Source organism: the organism of the source record quoted next (assembly GCF_019968955.1).
Source record: "MAG: Porospora cf. gigantea A chromosome Unknown PgA_NODE_123_length_36421_cov_359, whole genome shotgun sequence".
Classification (NCBI taxonomy): Eukaryota; Apicomplexa; class Conoidasida; order Eugregarinorida; family Porosporidae; genus Porospora; species Porospora cf. gigantea A.
This window is the reverse complement of record NW_027151343.1, coordinates 23,967-36,421: the sequence shown is the minus strand read 5'-3', so window position 1 is coordinate 36,421 and position 12,455 is coordinate 23,967. Positions and strand designations below refer to the sequence as shown.

General features: G+C 53.1%; 7 protein-coding genes across 12 annotated transcripts; 4 read left to right on the top strand and 3 right to left on the bottom strand.

Annotated features, from left to right (window-relative positions):
- Positions 1-312: 312 nt before the first annotated feature.
- Positions 313-528, bottom strand: KVP18_001593 (uncharacterized protein; the record flags this gene model as incomplete). Its single annotated transcript, XM_067951766.1, has 1 exon — positions 313-528. The coding sequence occupies one exon, from the start codon at positions 526-528 to the stop codon at positions 313-315; it is 216 nt and encodes a 71-aa protein (XP_067813306.1).
- A 274-nt stretch (positions 529-802) lies between these two features.
- KVP18_001612 (uncharacterized protein) lies at positions 803-2,407 on the bottom strand (the record flags this gene model as incomplete). Of its 2 annotated transcripts, none has more annotated exons than XM_067951800.1 (1): positions 803-2,407. In XM_067951800.1, the coding sequence occupies one exon, from the start codon at positions 2,405-2,407 to the stop codon at positions 803-805; it is 1,605 nt and encodes a 534-aa protein (XP_067813339.1). The 2 variants fall into 2 exon arrangements, with proteins under 2 accessions (XP_067813339.1, XP_067813340.1); XM_067951801.1 differs by having other exon boundaries at positions 803-2,386.
- Positions 2,408-2,560: 153 nt separating this feature from the next.
- On the top strand, positions 2,561-3,940 carry KVP18_001609 (uncharacterized protein; the record flags this gene model as incomplete). Its single annotated transcript, XM_067951797.1, has 1 exon — positions 2,561-3,940. The coding sequence occupies one exon, from the start codon at positions 2,561-2,563 to the stop codon at positions 3,938-3,940; it is 1,380 nt and encodes a 459-aa protein (XP_067813336.1).
- Positions 3,941-5,260: 1,320 nt separating this feature from the next.
- KVP18_001607 (uncharacterized protein) lies at positions 5,261-5,449 on the top strand (the record flags this gene model as incomplete). The annotated part of the gene is made up of 1 exon (XM_067951794.1): positions 5,261-5,449. The coding sequence occupies one exon, from the start codon at positions 5,261-5,263 to the stop codon at positions 5,447-5,449; it is 189 nt and encodes a 62-aa protein (XP_067813333.1).
- A 284-nt stretch (positions 5,450-5,733) lies between these two features.
- Positions 5,734-6,642, top strand: KVP18_001615 (uncharacterized protein; the record flags this gene model as incomplete). The annotated part of the gene is made up of 1 exon (XM_067951805.1): positions 5,734-6,642. One exon carries the CDS (start codon positions 5,734-5,736, stop codon positions 6,640-6,642), a length of 909 nt encoding a protein of 302 aa, XP_067813344.1.
- Positions 6,643-7,061: 419 nt separating this feature from the next.
- On the bottom strand, positions 7,062-7,979 carry KVP18_001602 (uncharacterized protein; the record flags this gene model as incomplete). The annotated part of the gene is made up of 1 exon (XM_067951786.1): positions 7,062-7,979. One exon carries the CDS (start codon positions 7,977-7,979, stop codon positions 7,062-7,064), a length of 918 nt encoding a protein of 305 aa, XP_067813326.1.
- Positions 7,980-8,315: 336 nt separating this feature from the next.
- KVP18_001599 (uncharacterized protein) lies at positions 8,316-12,380 on the top strand (the record flags this gene model as incomplete). Of its 5 annotated transcripts, XM_067951777.1 has the most annotated exons (11): positions 8,316-8,547; positions 8,583-9,258; positions 9,287-9,370; positions 9,410-9,747; positions 9,774-10,257; positions 10,287-10,437; positions 10,465-11,074; positions 11,104-11,197; positions 11,237-11,393; positions 11,423-11,548; positions 11,577-12,380. In XM_067951777.1, 11 exons carry the CDS (start codon positions 8,316-8,318, stop codon positions 12,378-12,380), a joined length of 3,756 nt encoding a protein of 1,251 aa, XP_067813317.1. The 5 variants fall into 5 exon arrangements, with proteins under 5 accessions (XP_067813317.1, XP_067813320.1, XP_067813321.1 ...); XM_067951781.1 differs by lacking the exons at positions 8,316-8,547; positions 10,287-10,437; positions 10,465-11,074; ... (2 more) ...; positions 11,423-11,548; positions 11,577-12,380 and having other exon boundaries at positions 8,678-9,258; positions 9,410-9,845; XM_067951778.1 differs by lacking the exons at positions 8,316-8,547; positions 8,583-9,258; positions 9,287-9,370; ... (3 more) ...; positions 10,465-11,074; positions 11,104-11,197 and having other exon boundaries at positions 11,250-11,393; positions 11,474-11,548; positions 11,616-12,380.
- Positions 12,381-12,455: the final 75 nt, after the last annotated feature.

Below are 12,455 nucleotides of genomic sequence, written 5' to 3'. Positions count from 1 at the left end.
ACGTGCCACGTTGGCGGTGGTTGTCTCTACGTTACGTGCCACGTTGGCGGTGGTTGTCTCTACGTTACGTGCCACGTTGGCGGTGGTTGTCTCTACGTTACGTGCCAAGTTGGCGGTGGTTGTCTCTACGTACGTGCCACATTGGCGGTGGTTGCCTCTACGTACGTGCCACATTGGCGGTGGTTGTCTCTACGTTACGTGCCACCTTGGCGGTGGTTGTCTCTACGTACGTGCCACATTGGCGGTGGTTGCCTCTTAAGTCACGTGCCACGTTGGCGGTCACGTTGGCGGCGGTTGTCTCTACGTGGACGCTTATTCGATATTAGTGGGCGACATGGACTTAAAGTCGTCAACTGTGCTGTTGCTGCGGTTGCTAACAGCCAGCTCACTGCTTTTGGGGTTTGTGGCAGCGTCCGTGATTGGCACCAGTGGCCTCGTCTCTGGCGGCTTCACCACAGTAAGTCGATCGTGCTCTGTTTCACAGGCCCTTTTGGCGGGGTATGCTCTTGGGATGTCCGCCGTTGGCATTACCTGCGAGGTGTCGCCCTTGGGATTCGAGTTCGTTTTGCGGCGGCTCTGCCCACTGTTGGGTGAGATCCCTACGTTGGTGGAACGCAGCCGAGTACTCCTACAGAGGTCTCCTCCATGCATTCGTCGGCCTCTCCCTACTCGGCGCGTCCTTCAACCCAATCATTGTGTTCATCAGTTGCAGCCTCGTAGGCATCGGATGTTTGAATGTTGGAGTATTTCGGGCGGGCCTTGTCAAGTCGTATCCTTTAGTCATATCGGATGGTCAGAATTTCTAAATCATGAGGTGCAGTTCATGGTCGCAGCCGGCGCTCGACACTTCACTCGAAATGCGAGAAAGAGTTTCATAGAATAAACCAGTCTGCATCTGGGGCGACTTGGCGAGCAGTCCGATCTCCTGAGGCGGGCTGACAGACCAGGCGTTGACAGACGACTCCGCTTCCACAACTTTCACGTCTTCGTGATCGTTTTGTACGTGTTCGAGTGCAAACCAGACAGGTACTGCCGAGAACAGGGCGAGGAGGGCGCCTAGGGCAACCTGGTAGCGATACTTGAATCCGGAAGACAAGTCTGCGGCCCAGACAAGACATGAACCCAGCGATTGCACACCCTTGTAGCAGGCGGCATATTTGACGTTACGGGAAATGCTGTTGCCAGCGGCAGCAGACATCAGCCAGTAGCAGAAGGACTGGAACACGGCATCCTGGAACCCCATGAGCATGAAACTCATCAGCAAGCCGACATAGCCTGAATTCGAACCCATGTCGATGTCGCAGCCCTCGTGGAACACGAAGTTATCAGCACACCTAGGGTCCCCAGTGTGGCCCTCCACCGGAAGGCAGACGCCCTCGCCTTTATCCCAACCAGTGCCGTTGGCTCCTGGCAGCAAACCTGCGCCGCACTTAAAAGAAACTTCCAGGATGATGGCGATTCCGAATGACATGATGATCAAGAGCACGTTGAAGGCCCAAGCCGCCCGCCCCCGTTTTTGCATAGGCCAGTGAGGATAGTCAATAAACTTGCCCAGCATTGTCGCGCCAACCATTTGCGCGGCCCAGAATAGGCCGGAGTTCAGCCCGCGGGTTCTAACGTTAAACAACATGTTGTTGAACCCGTTGAACTCGTAGGTGTAGAACCAGTTGGAAATAAAAAAATACGGAAGCATCTTTAGGACAAAGGGGTCCATTATGGCCATCCCAGCAGCGACGATCTCTTGTTTCGCATTTTGCGCCTTCTCGAACTCGACGGAGGATCCGTCAGATTTCACAACGGTGCTGGGATTTGCCAATACGAATATGGAGGCGACTGCACCTAACACCATGAAGCCGATGAAGCAGAAGAATGAAGTGGGACTAGCATCCCCAGCACTTTCATTCCTGTCCCAATTCAAGGCCATAGTCAACAGGCCTCCAAAGACGCCTCCGAAATTGAAGACCACCCAGAAAAGGCCTATGAATCTGCCAATCTCGTTCGGAGTGGAGTAGGCCATCATGATGGCACTTTGAGCGGTCCAGAAGAGACCGGCTCCAATACCGAGAACGACCCCCCCTACGACGCCCACCCAATATCCGTGGTCACTGTAAAACGCAGACAGAGCGTAGACGGCGTAGCTCAGCCCTCCAACCAGAATCAATACTCGAGGCCCGAACATGTTAAAAAAAGCGCCCGAAAAGTAGCCAACGACGGTAAAGAAGCCGTAAAGAATGGAGTTCATGATGGCGGCGACAGCCGGGTCGTCGGACCCAGCAGCGCCCAGCCCCGACAAGGCGTTGAACATTCCTGGACCACAGAATGCCAGCACAGCCACCACAGTAACCTGGTTTTTTGCATGTCGGAACCACTCTCGGCGGGCCAACATAACTGGAAAAAAAACCTTCATGGTTTCTGAGGGAACCGTTCAGAAGGCACCCAGCATCTCCGGGGCTAGGACTAGGCCTCATGCCTTTTGCATAAGGGCGGCTCATTTTGCCCCACATTCATGCGGTGCAGTCAAATACACCTGTTATTGCTTATTCTTACTACACGGTAGCAAATGGGCTTAAAGGACAACTTGTACAAAGCCTCGACGCAAGTCATCATTGTTGGATTCCTCGCTTTCTGCGGCCCTGGACTGTTCAACGCCTTGTCGGGTCTTGGAGGAGCTGGGTCTGCTGACACCAAGGTAGCCGCTATCATGAACTCTACGCTTTACGCGTTTTTTACTGTCGTAGGGTACTTCTCCGGTGTTTTTTTCAACATGTTGGGGCCTAAGCCTTTGTTCGTGTTCGGTGGACTCACCTACGCCATCTACGCCATTTGTGCCTACTACAGTGATAAGGGTGACTGGGTCGGCGCCGTCGGAGGGTCTGTCTTGGGTATAGGCGCTGGCCTCTTCTGGACCGCTCAGGGTGCTATCATGATGGCCTACTCCAATCCTAACGAGAAGGGCGCCTTCATTAGAAATTTTTGGATCATCTTCAACCTGGGAGGCGTCTTCGGCGGAATTCTGTCAATGGGTCTCAACTGGAGCAACGATGGTGGCGCTGCGAACCCGGCTTCCTACTTCACCTTCATCGCTCTCATGATCGTGGGCTCCCTCTCCTCCATCTTCCTTCTCGTAGACCCCAACAAGGTCACCAAAAATGACGGTACGCCTGTTGTGTTTGAGAAGGCTACCAGCGCAAAGGAGGAAATCATTGCTGCCTGCAAAGCTATCACCGACCCCTTTGTCGTCAAGATGATTCTCTTCTTCTTCGCTTCGAACTGGTTCTACACCTACGAGTTCGGCGGTTACAACTCCAGTCTCTTCAATGTTAGGACTCGGGGCTTGAACTCTGGTCTCTTCTGGGGTGCGCAGATGATCGGCGCTACGTTGACTGGTTTCATAACAGACAAGAAGGGCTGGACCATGAGGAAGAGAGGCGTCTACGCTTTTATCTGGAACTGTCTGAATCTCCTGGTTGCCTGGGGTGCCTGCTTCATCGTGAACTACACCATCACATGTGGCTCAGGAGCCGGCAAGGGCTGGGACAAGGGTGAACCCGGATGCAACATTGACTTGAAGGATGGGCGCTATGCTGGTCTAGTGATCGTCTTCATGTTCATGGGCATGCAGGATGCCGTGTTCCAGTCCTTCTGCTACTGGCTGATGTCCGCTGCCGCTGGCAACAGCATCACCCGTAACGTCAAGTATGCCGCCTGCTATAAGGGCATCCAGTCCCTTGGAGCTACTGTTGCTTGGGGCACCGATCTTATCTCAACCTTCAAGTACGAGCATCAGCTCTACGTTGGCACTGTCCTTTCAGTCGTTGCCTCCATTCCCACGTATTTCGCTCTGGACCATATCATAGAGCCCGAGGAGTACGAGGAAGAGCTTCATCATGCCGATGAGGAAGGCAGCTCGTCCGACTCCAGCTCCACCTCTAGCTCATAAGGTGTCTCCGACTTCTTTCCGACATCCTCTTCCGTCATTGTGTATATTTTTGTGGTGGTGTTGTCGGAATCGTTATGTTCATACGAAAGATAAGTTAGCACTTGAGTTCCGAATGTAGGTGAAAGTCCGTTCCCTTGGCTGGGGTTTCACTAGAACGCAGATAGTTTCGTTGCGCATCACTAATTACATGACGAGGCATTTGGCTACCTTAAAAGTGTCTGATTTTTTTTTACGTCTCAACGTTTACGAAAAGCTTGGTATTAGTTAAACTGTCGGATTCCACTGCAGTCCTGAAAAAGTTGTTAGCGTAAAACACCATACACAATGCAACGATACTGGAGCATTTCAAAAGCAGTGGCCACCCGCTCAGCAGGCCTGCCCTGTGCCTTCTATCTTCTTCCAAGCTGAGAGATTCCTGTGTTACATAATAATTTTGATGGGCGGAACGGGCTCAGAAAGCTGAAGAAGATGTCTCGCGCTAACTATGACCCTCAAGTTGGCACTCTAGGGCGGATCTATGTGGCCGCGGTGACCACACGCATGCTGGTGCGGGCTTTCGCGATGAAGGGAAGAGCTCTCCCAACAATGAGGTGAGGGTAGAGACCTGCCGTCATGGAGACTGCTGGACGATGTGAATCCGCGGCTGGACAACGTCAATCCGAGGCTGGATATGGAGGAAGTGTGCCACAGAGTCTGTCAGGGCACTCTCTGATCGCTTTATGGTGCCGCCCACTTGTGCGCTGAACACAACAGCCAGACTGTTTGTCGTCTTTCACAAGATGTTGAGGGCTCTTCAGCTTGTCGAATGAGCTCATTGTGAGTCTGGTCTTATCCCTTTTGGACCATAAAGCCATGATGAAAGCCGCACCGAGCCAGATCGCTGCTGAGTCGTGCCGCTCAGCGAACGACAGATCGACTAGCTTCACGGTGAGTGCGCATCTCGACCTGGATTTTGAGAGTTGGAACCTACGGTTTAGGGAGGCGATAACCAGCCGAGGCTGTTGACAGGATTTTTCCATGAAGCATCATACATCTTCTCACAACTCCTTCTATTGTTGAAGTCCCCAGACATGTCACTAAGAGAGATGGTGGATCTCAAGACTGGATCTTAAGAATGTGGCCATGCTAGTGGTTTTGCGGTGGTTTCATCACAATCGGTTTCTACGACATCGAGAGCGACTAGGAAGATTGTGAGGCGTTATTTGGACTGGCCCGGATGGGATGTGGATGTTGAGGACTACGTGAAGTCCTGTCCTGTATGTGCTACCCAAAGACAGGAGGCAACTCAAGGAGGTTCTGGAGGAACCTATCCTATTTGAGATGATTTCCCTGGACTTTGTGGGTCTATGCGACATTGACGGGAAGGACCAACACTATTTGGTCAGTAACTTCCTAGAGAAGATGTGGGGGCCCCACTATGGCGCTCCCAGGGCGAATCTTCACTTCCCCGTGCTACCCGCAAGCGAACGGTTTGAACGAGAGCTGCAACCGCATCCTCCAGCGGTATGACGGCGTTGAGTTGCGGGGTAGGGAAACCCCACCATTTGCTGCCATTTGCTTCTTAAAGAACTCTTTGTTTAACCACTCACAAAAACTAATGATGACATTCCTTGGAATGAATGGATCAAAATGAGCTAAACTCGTACCTTAGGAAAAAGGAATGGCTACAAAGCGCTGACTTTCATTTAGGGAAAAGGTGATTGGTCGCAATTGATAAACTACGAAGCGCTGACTTTCATTTACAGAAAAGGTGATTCGTCGCAATTGCTGACTCTGAATGAAATACCGCAATAATGAGGCTGGGTGCTCTGCCTGACGCTTCCCAGGTGGGTCTAACGTCCTTCCTCACGTGCTCGTTTGCAACTCTTGCACCGCGTACGCCGTATCCAGAGGAGTCGCGGCTGGACTCTGCCGAAATGCATCTCTCCGAACACGCGAAGCCAGGTCCTTCCTACGAGACGCACCTTACAGGACCTTTAAGCCCGCTGCTTCGACCACCCTCCACTGAAGTGACCGCTACGGGCGCCACAACTAGTGAAGTGACCGCCACTAGTGAAGTGACCGCCACGGACGCCACCACTGACGTGACCGCTATGCGCGCTTCTTCTCTCACTCAATGGAAACTGGCTTCGGCAGTCCGCAATTGGTATGACCACGAGGCTAATAGATTGGGCATCTTCTGGGATGGGCAAAGCAATTCTTGGCTCTCCAAAACATGGCAGCAAGGCAAAGTTAAGTTCGTGGCCTTCCCTATGTTGCCGAACTTCTCACATGAAACAGCACTGTTCGACTGTGTACTCTTTCGCCTTCGACACGGCCCGCGGACTCGCCCAACTGACATGCAACGATGGTTGGGTGTAACCCCCAACGATATGCGGAATGTTATGTGGGTGCCGAAAGAGCAGTCCTTCGTATTTCGGACCAAGATGCAAGATGTTGCCCTGACCCATAGATTTAACTTGCGTGACTACGATTTCGATGTTGGCAAGGCTTGGGCGGCGGCTCGCGACTTCCGAGACATGTATGAGGTCTCGAAGGCACGGGGACTGGTGTACAACAGGCGACGTATGCTCCAAGGACGCTCGGAGATGTCGGTGAACCTTCGCAGCAGAGAAGTTATGGAGTGGGTGTTCCGGCATGGGTCTCACTTGCCGCCCAATTATTCACGTCGGCGGAAAAGCCAAAAAACTGTTCAACTGTGAAATTGAGAGTGTATCATCCAACTTCTTGTGAATCTGGAAGGAAGTGGTTCCTTGAGCATCTGTGGTCTAGTGACGTGGTTGCTCTTGAAGTGATTCGGATTCGATTGCCGGCATATGTAATTTGTTTAGGTGTCCGATTTCCGGCACCACTCTCCTTTACATTGTTCCGTTGCAGATTTACAACTTGAACATACAAAGAATTCCGACTACAATGCACAAGGTCAGCGCTTTTCCATGACGCGTCGCGTGGTCATCACTGACCCGTTCGTCATCAAGTTTCTTCAGTTTGGATAATGTGAGTCAGAGATCTTTTCAATTTTCTGTCCGCTAAATAAATCCTGCACAGCGTAACTCGAGCACATGCGGGATTTGAAGCAGCGATAGAGGTCAGAATAATTACTCCGATACAGACTTGCAAATCACACGGAGGATTCCGACGACGACGAAGACGCAAGGATCAGCTCTCGCTTTTCCTTGATGCGGTTGTACTGGTTGATGAGGTCGTAGTCGGAAGTTACCTGTCCGCCATACATCAGTGCCCAAATAGCACCGGTCACGAAGCAGCCAGCCACAGCGTTGCCCAATGCGCATATGATGATGTTCTTGACGATGACATCGAAGGCACTAACGTTGCAACCCATCATTCCGGCAGCAGAGAGGGTGTACATATTGGCGACAACGTGTTGAAATCCTCCGACACAGAAGCCAGCTACAGGAAACCAGATGCAGAGGAACTTCCCAGCCACATCCTTAGCGAAGAAACAGCACCAGGTGGCGACCGTCACGCAAATGTTGCAACCGATAGCGTTGACGAAGATTGCAAGCCAATCGTCGTGCACCTTATGCTCGGACAGTGTACAGAGGAACTTCCACTGAGCAGATGCTTCGGGGAATCCACCGCCTAGATAAGAAAATATGGCAGCGTAGAGAGCGGCTCCGGCATAGTTTCCGAAGAAAGAACACCCCCAAACTCTGAAGAGCTGTGCGAAGGAGCGAAGGGAAAAGTGGTCTTCGACGCAGTTGAGCGTCATGGCGACAGTATTGGATGTGAAAAGATCGGAACCAGTATAGATGATGGAGGCGAAGGCGCCGGGAAACAGCGCTGCGTAGAGAAAGCTAGCAAACCCGTAGCTGGTAGCGTCCAGCGGGTTGTACGTCTTCCCCGCTCCCAATGTGCAGCAGTGACCGAAAACACCAATCCAAATGCCGCCAGACAACGCAGATACCAACAACTTCCAAGTCTTGGCATGGGTTTTGTGGCGGCCGTAGAAGACCACCTCAGAGTACGTCTGGGCGGGCGTAAGGCATGTCTGCACTATAGGAGGTGATGGGGCCATTACTCAATCTGACTAATAATTACGTCATACTTAGTCACGTGTGGGCTGATAGGTGTGGGCTGATCTTTTTTCTTCTTTTTTTGTGAGGGCGCCGCTACAGCATCTGCAGCTCCGCTTGGTGCATCAATTGGTTCTGGTAGTCGAATTTGGTTTTGAGAGATGCATGACGTGTAATACCAGACATCCACGGCCAGGTAGGACTCATGTGTACGGCAGACGCTACTGTACATGTGGGGTTTCATGTAAAATGGAACCGCAAAACGCTTCCAGTGGAGTTTCGTGTATACACAGCTATGTACCTTTGACTGAGGTGTAACTATCGAACAATTTCATGAAATGGAACCGCTCGTAATACCCGACCTCAACTACGTTGAGAGCCACTCGGTCCTGCTGGCCAAAGACCCCAACGAGCGGGAGCGGTACAAGCGTAGCCGTCCTCCGCTGCACGTGCGAGTCATGGAGGTGGGGCGGTCGTATCAGTGTCATCGCAGTACGCCAACGAAGTCTGCTACAACTTCCGCGGAGAACCCATTCCCATTAAGTGGCGTTATCACCAATACCCTCGTAAGTAAGCTCAACTAATACCACTGACACGTTCAACAGCGGAGGATGTCAAGAACCCTCGACGCGTGGTGAAGTTCAAGTACCACAAACAGTGGAGGAGGTACTACTTTCACGATGTGCAAGGCCTGCAGGGGATGCACAAGCTCGAGGACGGCAATTGGCTGCTGCCCTTGCGAATTCTACGAAGCGAGGAACGGTCGCTCTGTACGATGTGCAGTTTCATCCCACGAACAGGGGTCATCGCCTTCCAGCCACCCATTCTGCCCACATTGCCCCCTCTGAACGCTGTGGAACCCAAAGCGACGTACTCAGACATCGACGACGCTACCACGATTCCCACACAGGCAGGGTCAGAGCTCGGAATGCGCGTAGCAGACCGCCTCAATCTGTTCACTCTCGCCTTGGCGGAGGAGGCGTCCCCTACGGAGATCGTAATGGCCTTCTTCGGCGACCCCGAGGGTCCTGTGGAGGTGGAGGCCGTCGACGAGTACGAAGCGGTGCTGCTTGGCAACGTCTGCGCCATAATCTGCGCCTTCAACTACTCCAACGACTTCCAGGTCTGCGACGCAGACGAGGGCGTGTCGGCAGAAGCCAAGACTCAGTTGCTCGACCTCTTCACCAACTTCTACCCAGGACTCCTTGACAGGGTATTAGACCTGAATCTGTTGGTGCGCGTCGCTGACGTTGACTGGCTTGGGGTTTACACCCAACCTACGTGAGTCAGCCGGGCTTTCATAATCCAGTGAATCCAAGGTCGAAGGTACCTTCTACTCAACCAGTGCCGGGAAGGAAATCGGAGACAGCGTGCACTTCCAGGAGTTGAACGAGTAAGTCTCCTCAGGTCGTTGGTTGTCATTTCTCCGCAGAGAATCCAACACCCGCCGAAACTCGATTCAAGGAGTAGCCCACCGCTCGTCTGTGGGCTCATACAAGGAGGAAGAGCCGGCGTGGATCGCGATAGAGCCAGAGAGCATCGTCGACTTCGAAGAGAGCCCGACCACCAACGAAGTCAGCATAGCCGTTGAGAGACTAGAACGGCTTCCCGATATTGAGGGAGAGCGCCATTACCTAAAGATCGCGTTTCCTAGCCGAGCGATGAAGGAGGAGTTTGTGGAGCTCCTTCACAAGCTGTACATGCGTCGGATCGACCAGGCAGAGCAAGAGGTGGACAGTCTCCAGGAGGCCTACGGCGTGAAGACAACCTGTGAGGAACAAGATGGTGTATCACAGACGCTTTACCCGTTTTCCCAGAAACGGAACCTGCGCCGCAGGCCCCTGCCGCGGAGTCTATGGACATGGTGACCGTCTTCCTGCCGCTGCGGCTCAGCCATCGGGGAGAGGCTGGAGGCTTCATGCGTCAGTACGCGCTGAACGTGCCGATGCTGGAGAGGGAGGTACCCGAGGCATACAAGTGGCTTTGCGAGCACAGCCCGCATCTGCGGCTGCGAGTAGATCCTGAGTTGGAGGAGGAAAGGGAGATCAATCTGGTGGTGGGCATGTGGGCAAGCACGACACAGATCGACTGGGCATCTTTGAGCGTGGAGCGATTCGACGAGCAGTTTAAGGCTCATCCTCAGCTGTGCGGCTTCCTCGCACATCTCAGCCTGTTCGATGTGGTTGACATAAGCTCATCCAAGAGGACAGTGATGGGATTCCGGTCCAGACACCACCTAGGGATGTATCACACTATCATCCTGGAAGAAGAGGCTGCTCCGTATGTATATCGCACCCCCTCTAACCCAGCAACTTGGAGGAGGTCCTCACAGCCATTGTGGTGTACAACCGCACCGTGTCTATGGGTCGAATCCTCGACGCTGTTCATGGGGACGGGCCTCACGTGCAATTCGCAATGGAGGGGCTATCTCCAGTGACGCTCCATATGCGAACACAACAGGTGAGTGTCGTGTCTGGGGCTAGTCAGCAAGCCCGACGATTCCTCATGATGCTGGTGGCGGTGGACACGCCCCCTGAGACGGTCGAGGAGGAGCACGAGCACCTTCGGGACTTGGCGCTGGCGACCTACGCGCCTCCTGACAGGACGCTCTCCACGGACGAGCTGCAGGTGCAGCACTTCGAAGACGTAAGTGTCCTCATGTCGTTTGTGGGGGTCCTGACCTGTCGAGTAGGCACCAAGGAGTTCAGCTCCACGATCAACAAAGATGACCTCTCTCTGGATTTGTCCCCAGTGAACGTAGTGTTCGACTGGCGAGACGTCTGGAACGTCGTCACGACCGGAGATCCCAACCATTGCCGACTCCTGCTCCTGAACTGCGAGCCAGTCTTTCTACAGACGTCCAAGCCAGAGGTGTTCGCGGCCTTCTTGAAGTTGGCTGCAGCCTATGTGAATTGGAATCTTCAGGATCAGAATGTTCACGAGATCGAAGATGTTGTCGCCAAGTTCTCGATAATTCAGGGCCCAGACGATTTCAGCGTTGATGTCGCTAGTCACAAGACCACAATCAAGTCCATCGGCGGCCCTCGAAAGGACTATACCTTCGCTTTTGAAAGTCGGCTGGAGAACGAAATCTTCTGTGAGCTGCCGAAAACTTCGCTAATCCAGCGAGAAACATACTCGAAATCGTTGAACAGCGCCGAAAACTGCTCTCGGAGGAGGGTCCTGGAGCCGGAGAGCTTCGTCCCGTTACGCCTCTGCAGTGAGTAGTTTCTTACTTCGTTCAATTCACGTGGTGCAGACCCACGGATATCATGCTGGGTCCGTCCATCTACCTGTCACGCTGCCTTCCCGAGGCACTAACGTGCACGTATGGACGTGCCTTCAAGCTCCGCATCCTCCCCGAGAGCGTCGTGATGGACGTGACATTTGACCACAAGCGAGTCGCACTGGAGGTGGTGAGTTGCAGAGGGTCGGTAGTAATCAGCATAACATGAACGACATTGATACGGAGAGTCTTCACATCCACGTTCTCCAGGACAACTTCATTATGCTGGAGTCAGTAGCGGATGTAAAGTTCATCAACCTGCAGCATATCGAGATCGTATTTATGGTAGGTGACTGTGGCCTGCAATCCTCAGAGAGACAAGAATCGCCTTTTCCGTCTGTTTGCGTTCCAGCAATTCGACGGAACCGCCATCTCCTCGTTGCTCAAGGCCATCCAAGCCTTCAACTTCACGTGCCACTTCTCCGCTATGGCATCGGACCCTGACAGGAAAATTGGAGTGGACACGGAGTCTCTTGGCGTGTTTGACATCCCGTATCGTGGCCAAATGGGTGTTGGTGAGATCCGTTTGCAACCCGAAGGCGTTACAGTCACTGGTCCCCTCGATCAGTTTGCAGTGGTCAACCAATCGTTCATGGAACTGGATTCGCTGGTCTCTTTCAGCCGGACCTCCAGCCAATGCAACATGGTTTTCCGGGGGCAGCACCCGGTGGTCCTCGACTTGGAGACGAACGAGCGCTGCAGACCATTCATGCACAACCTAAGGGAGTACTTCATATATGAACCTCTGAGGTTCGCCAAGCCTGAGCCGCCGTTGCCAGCCGTCGCTCTCCGTTCCAGAGGCCTTGAAATGGCCCCGCACCAAAGGCAGTACGTCAACCACACCAGCCCCTTGGCCAAGAGTGAGGATTTCAAGATACACATCCGGTTCGGAGATGAAGAATCAGCGTTGGGCGAGTGGATTTCTGGACTCACCGGACTGAAGGACGGCCAGCTCTACCTCTGTCCCCCTGAAGGAGACATCAGTACTGAGACGACGGAGCTGCAGTTGCACATACTTGAACCCAGATGCGTGCACTGGGACCCAGTGAGGGAGTGCTACAGCTTGAGAGACCTGATTGCGGTCAACAAGGTCTCCAGTGACACGGTGGAAAAGTAATCCTACTAGCCTTTGGAGATAATATTGTACTCTTTGTCTCATCTATTCCAGTTACTCCGCTACGACGGGGAGCAA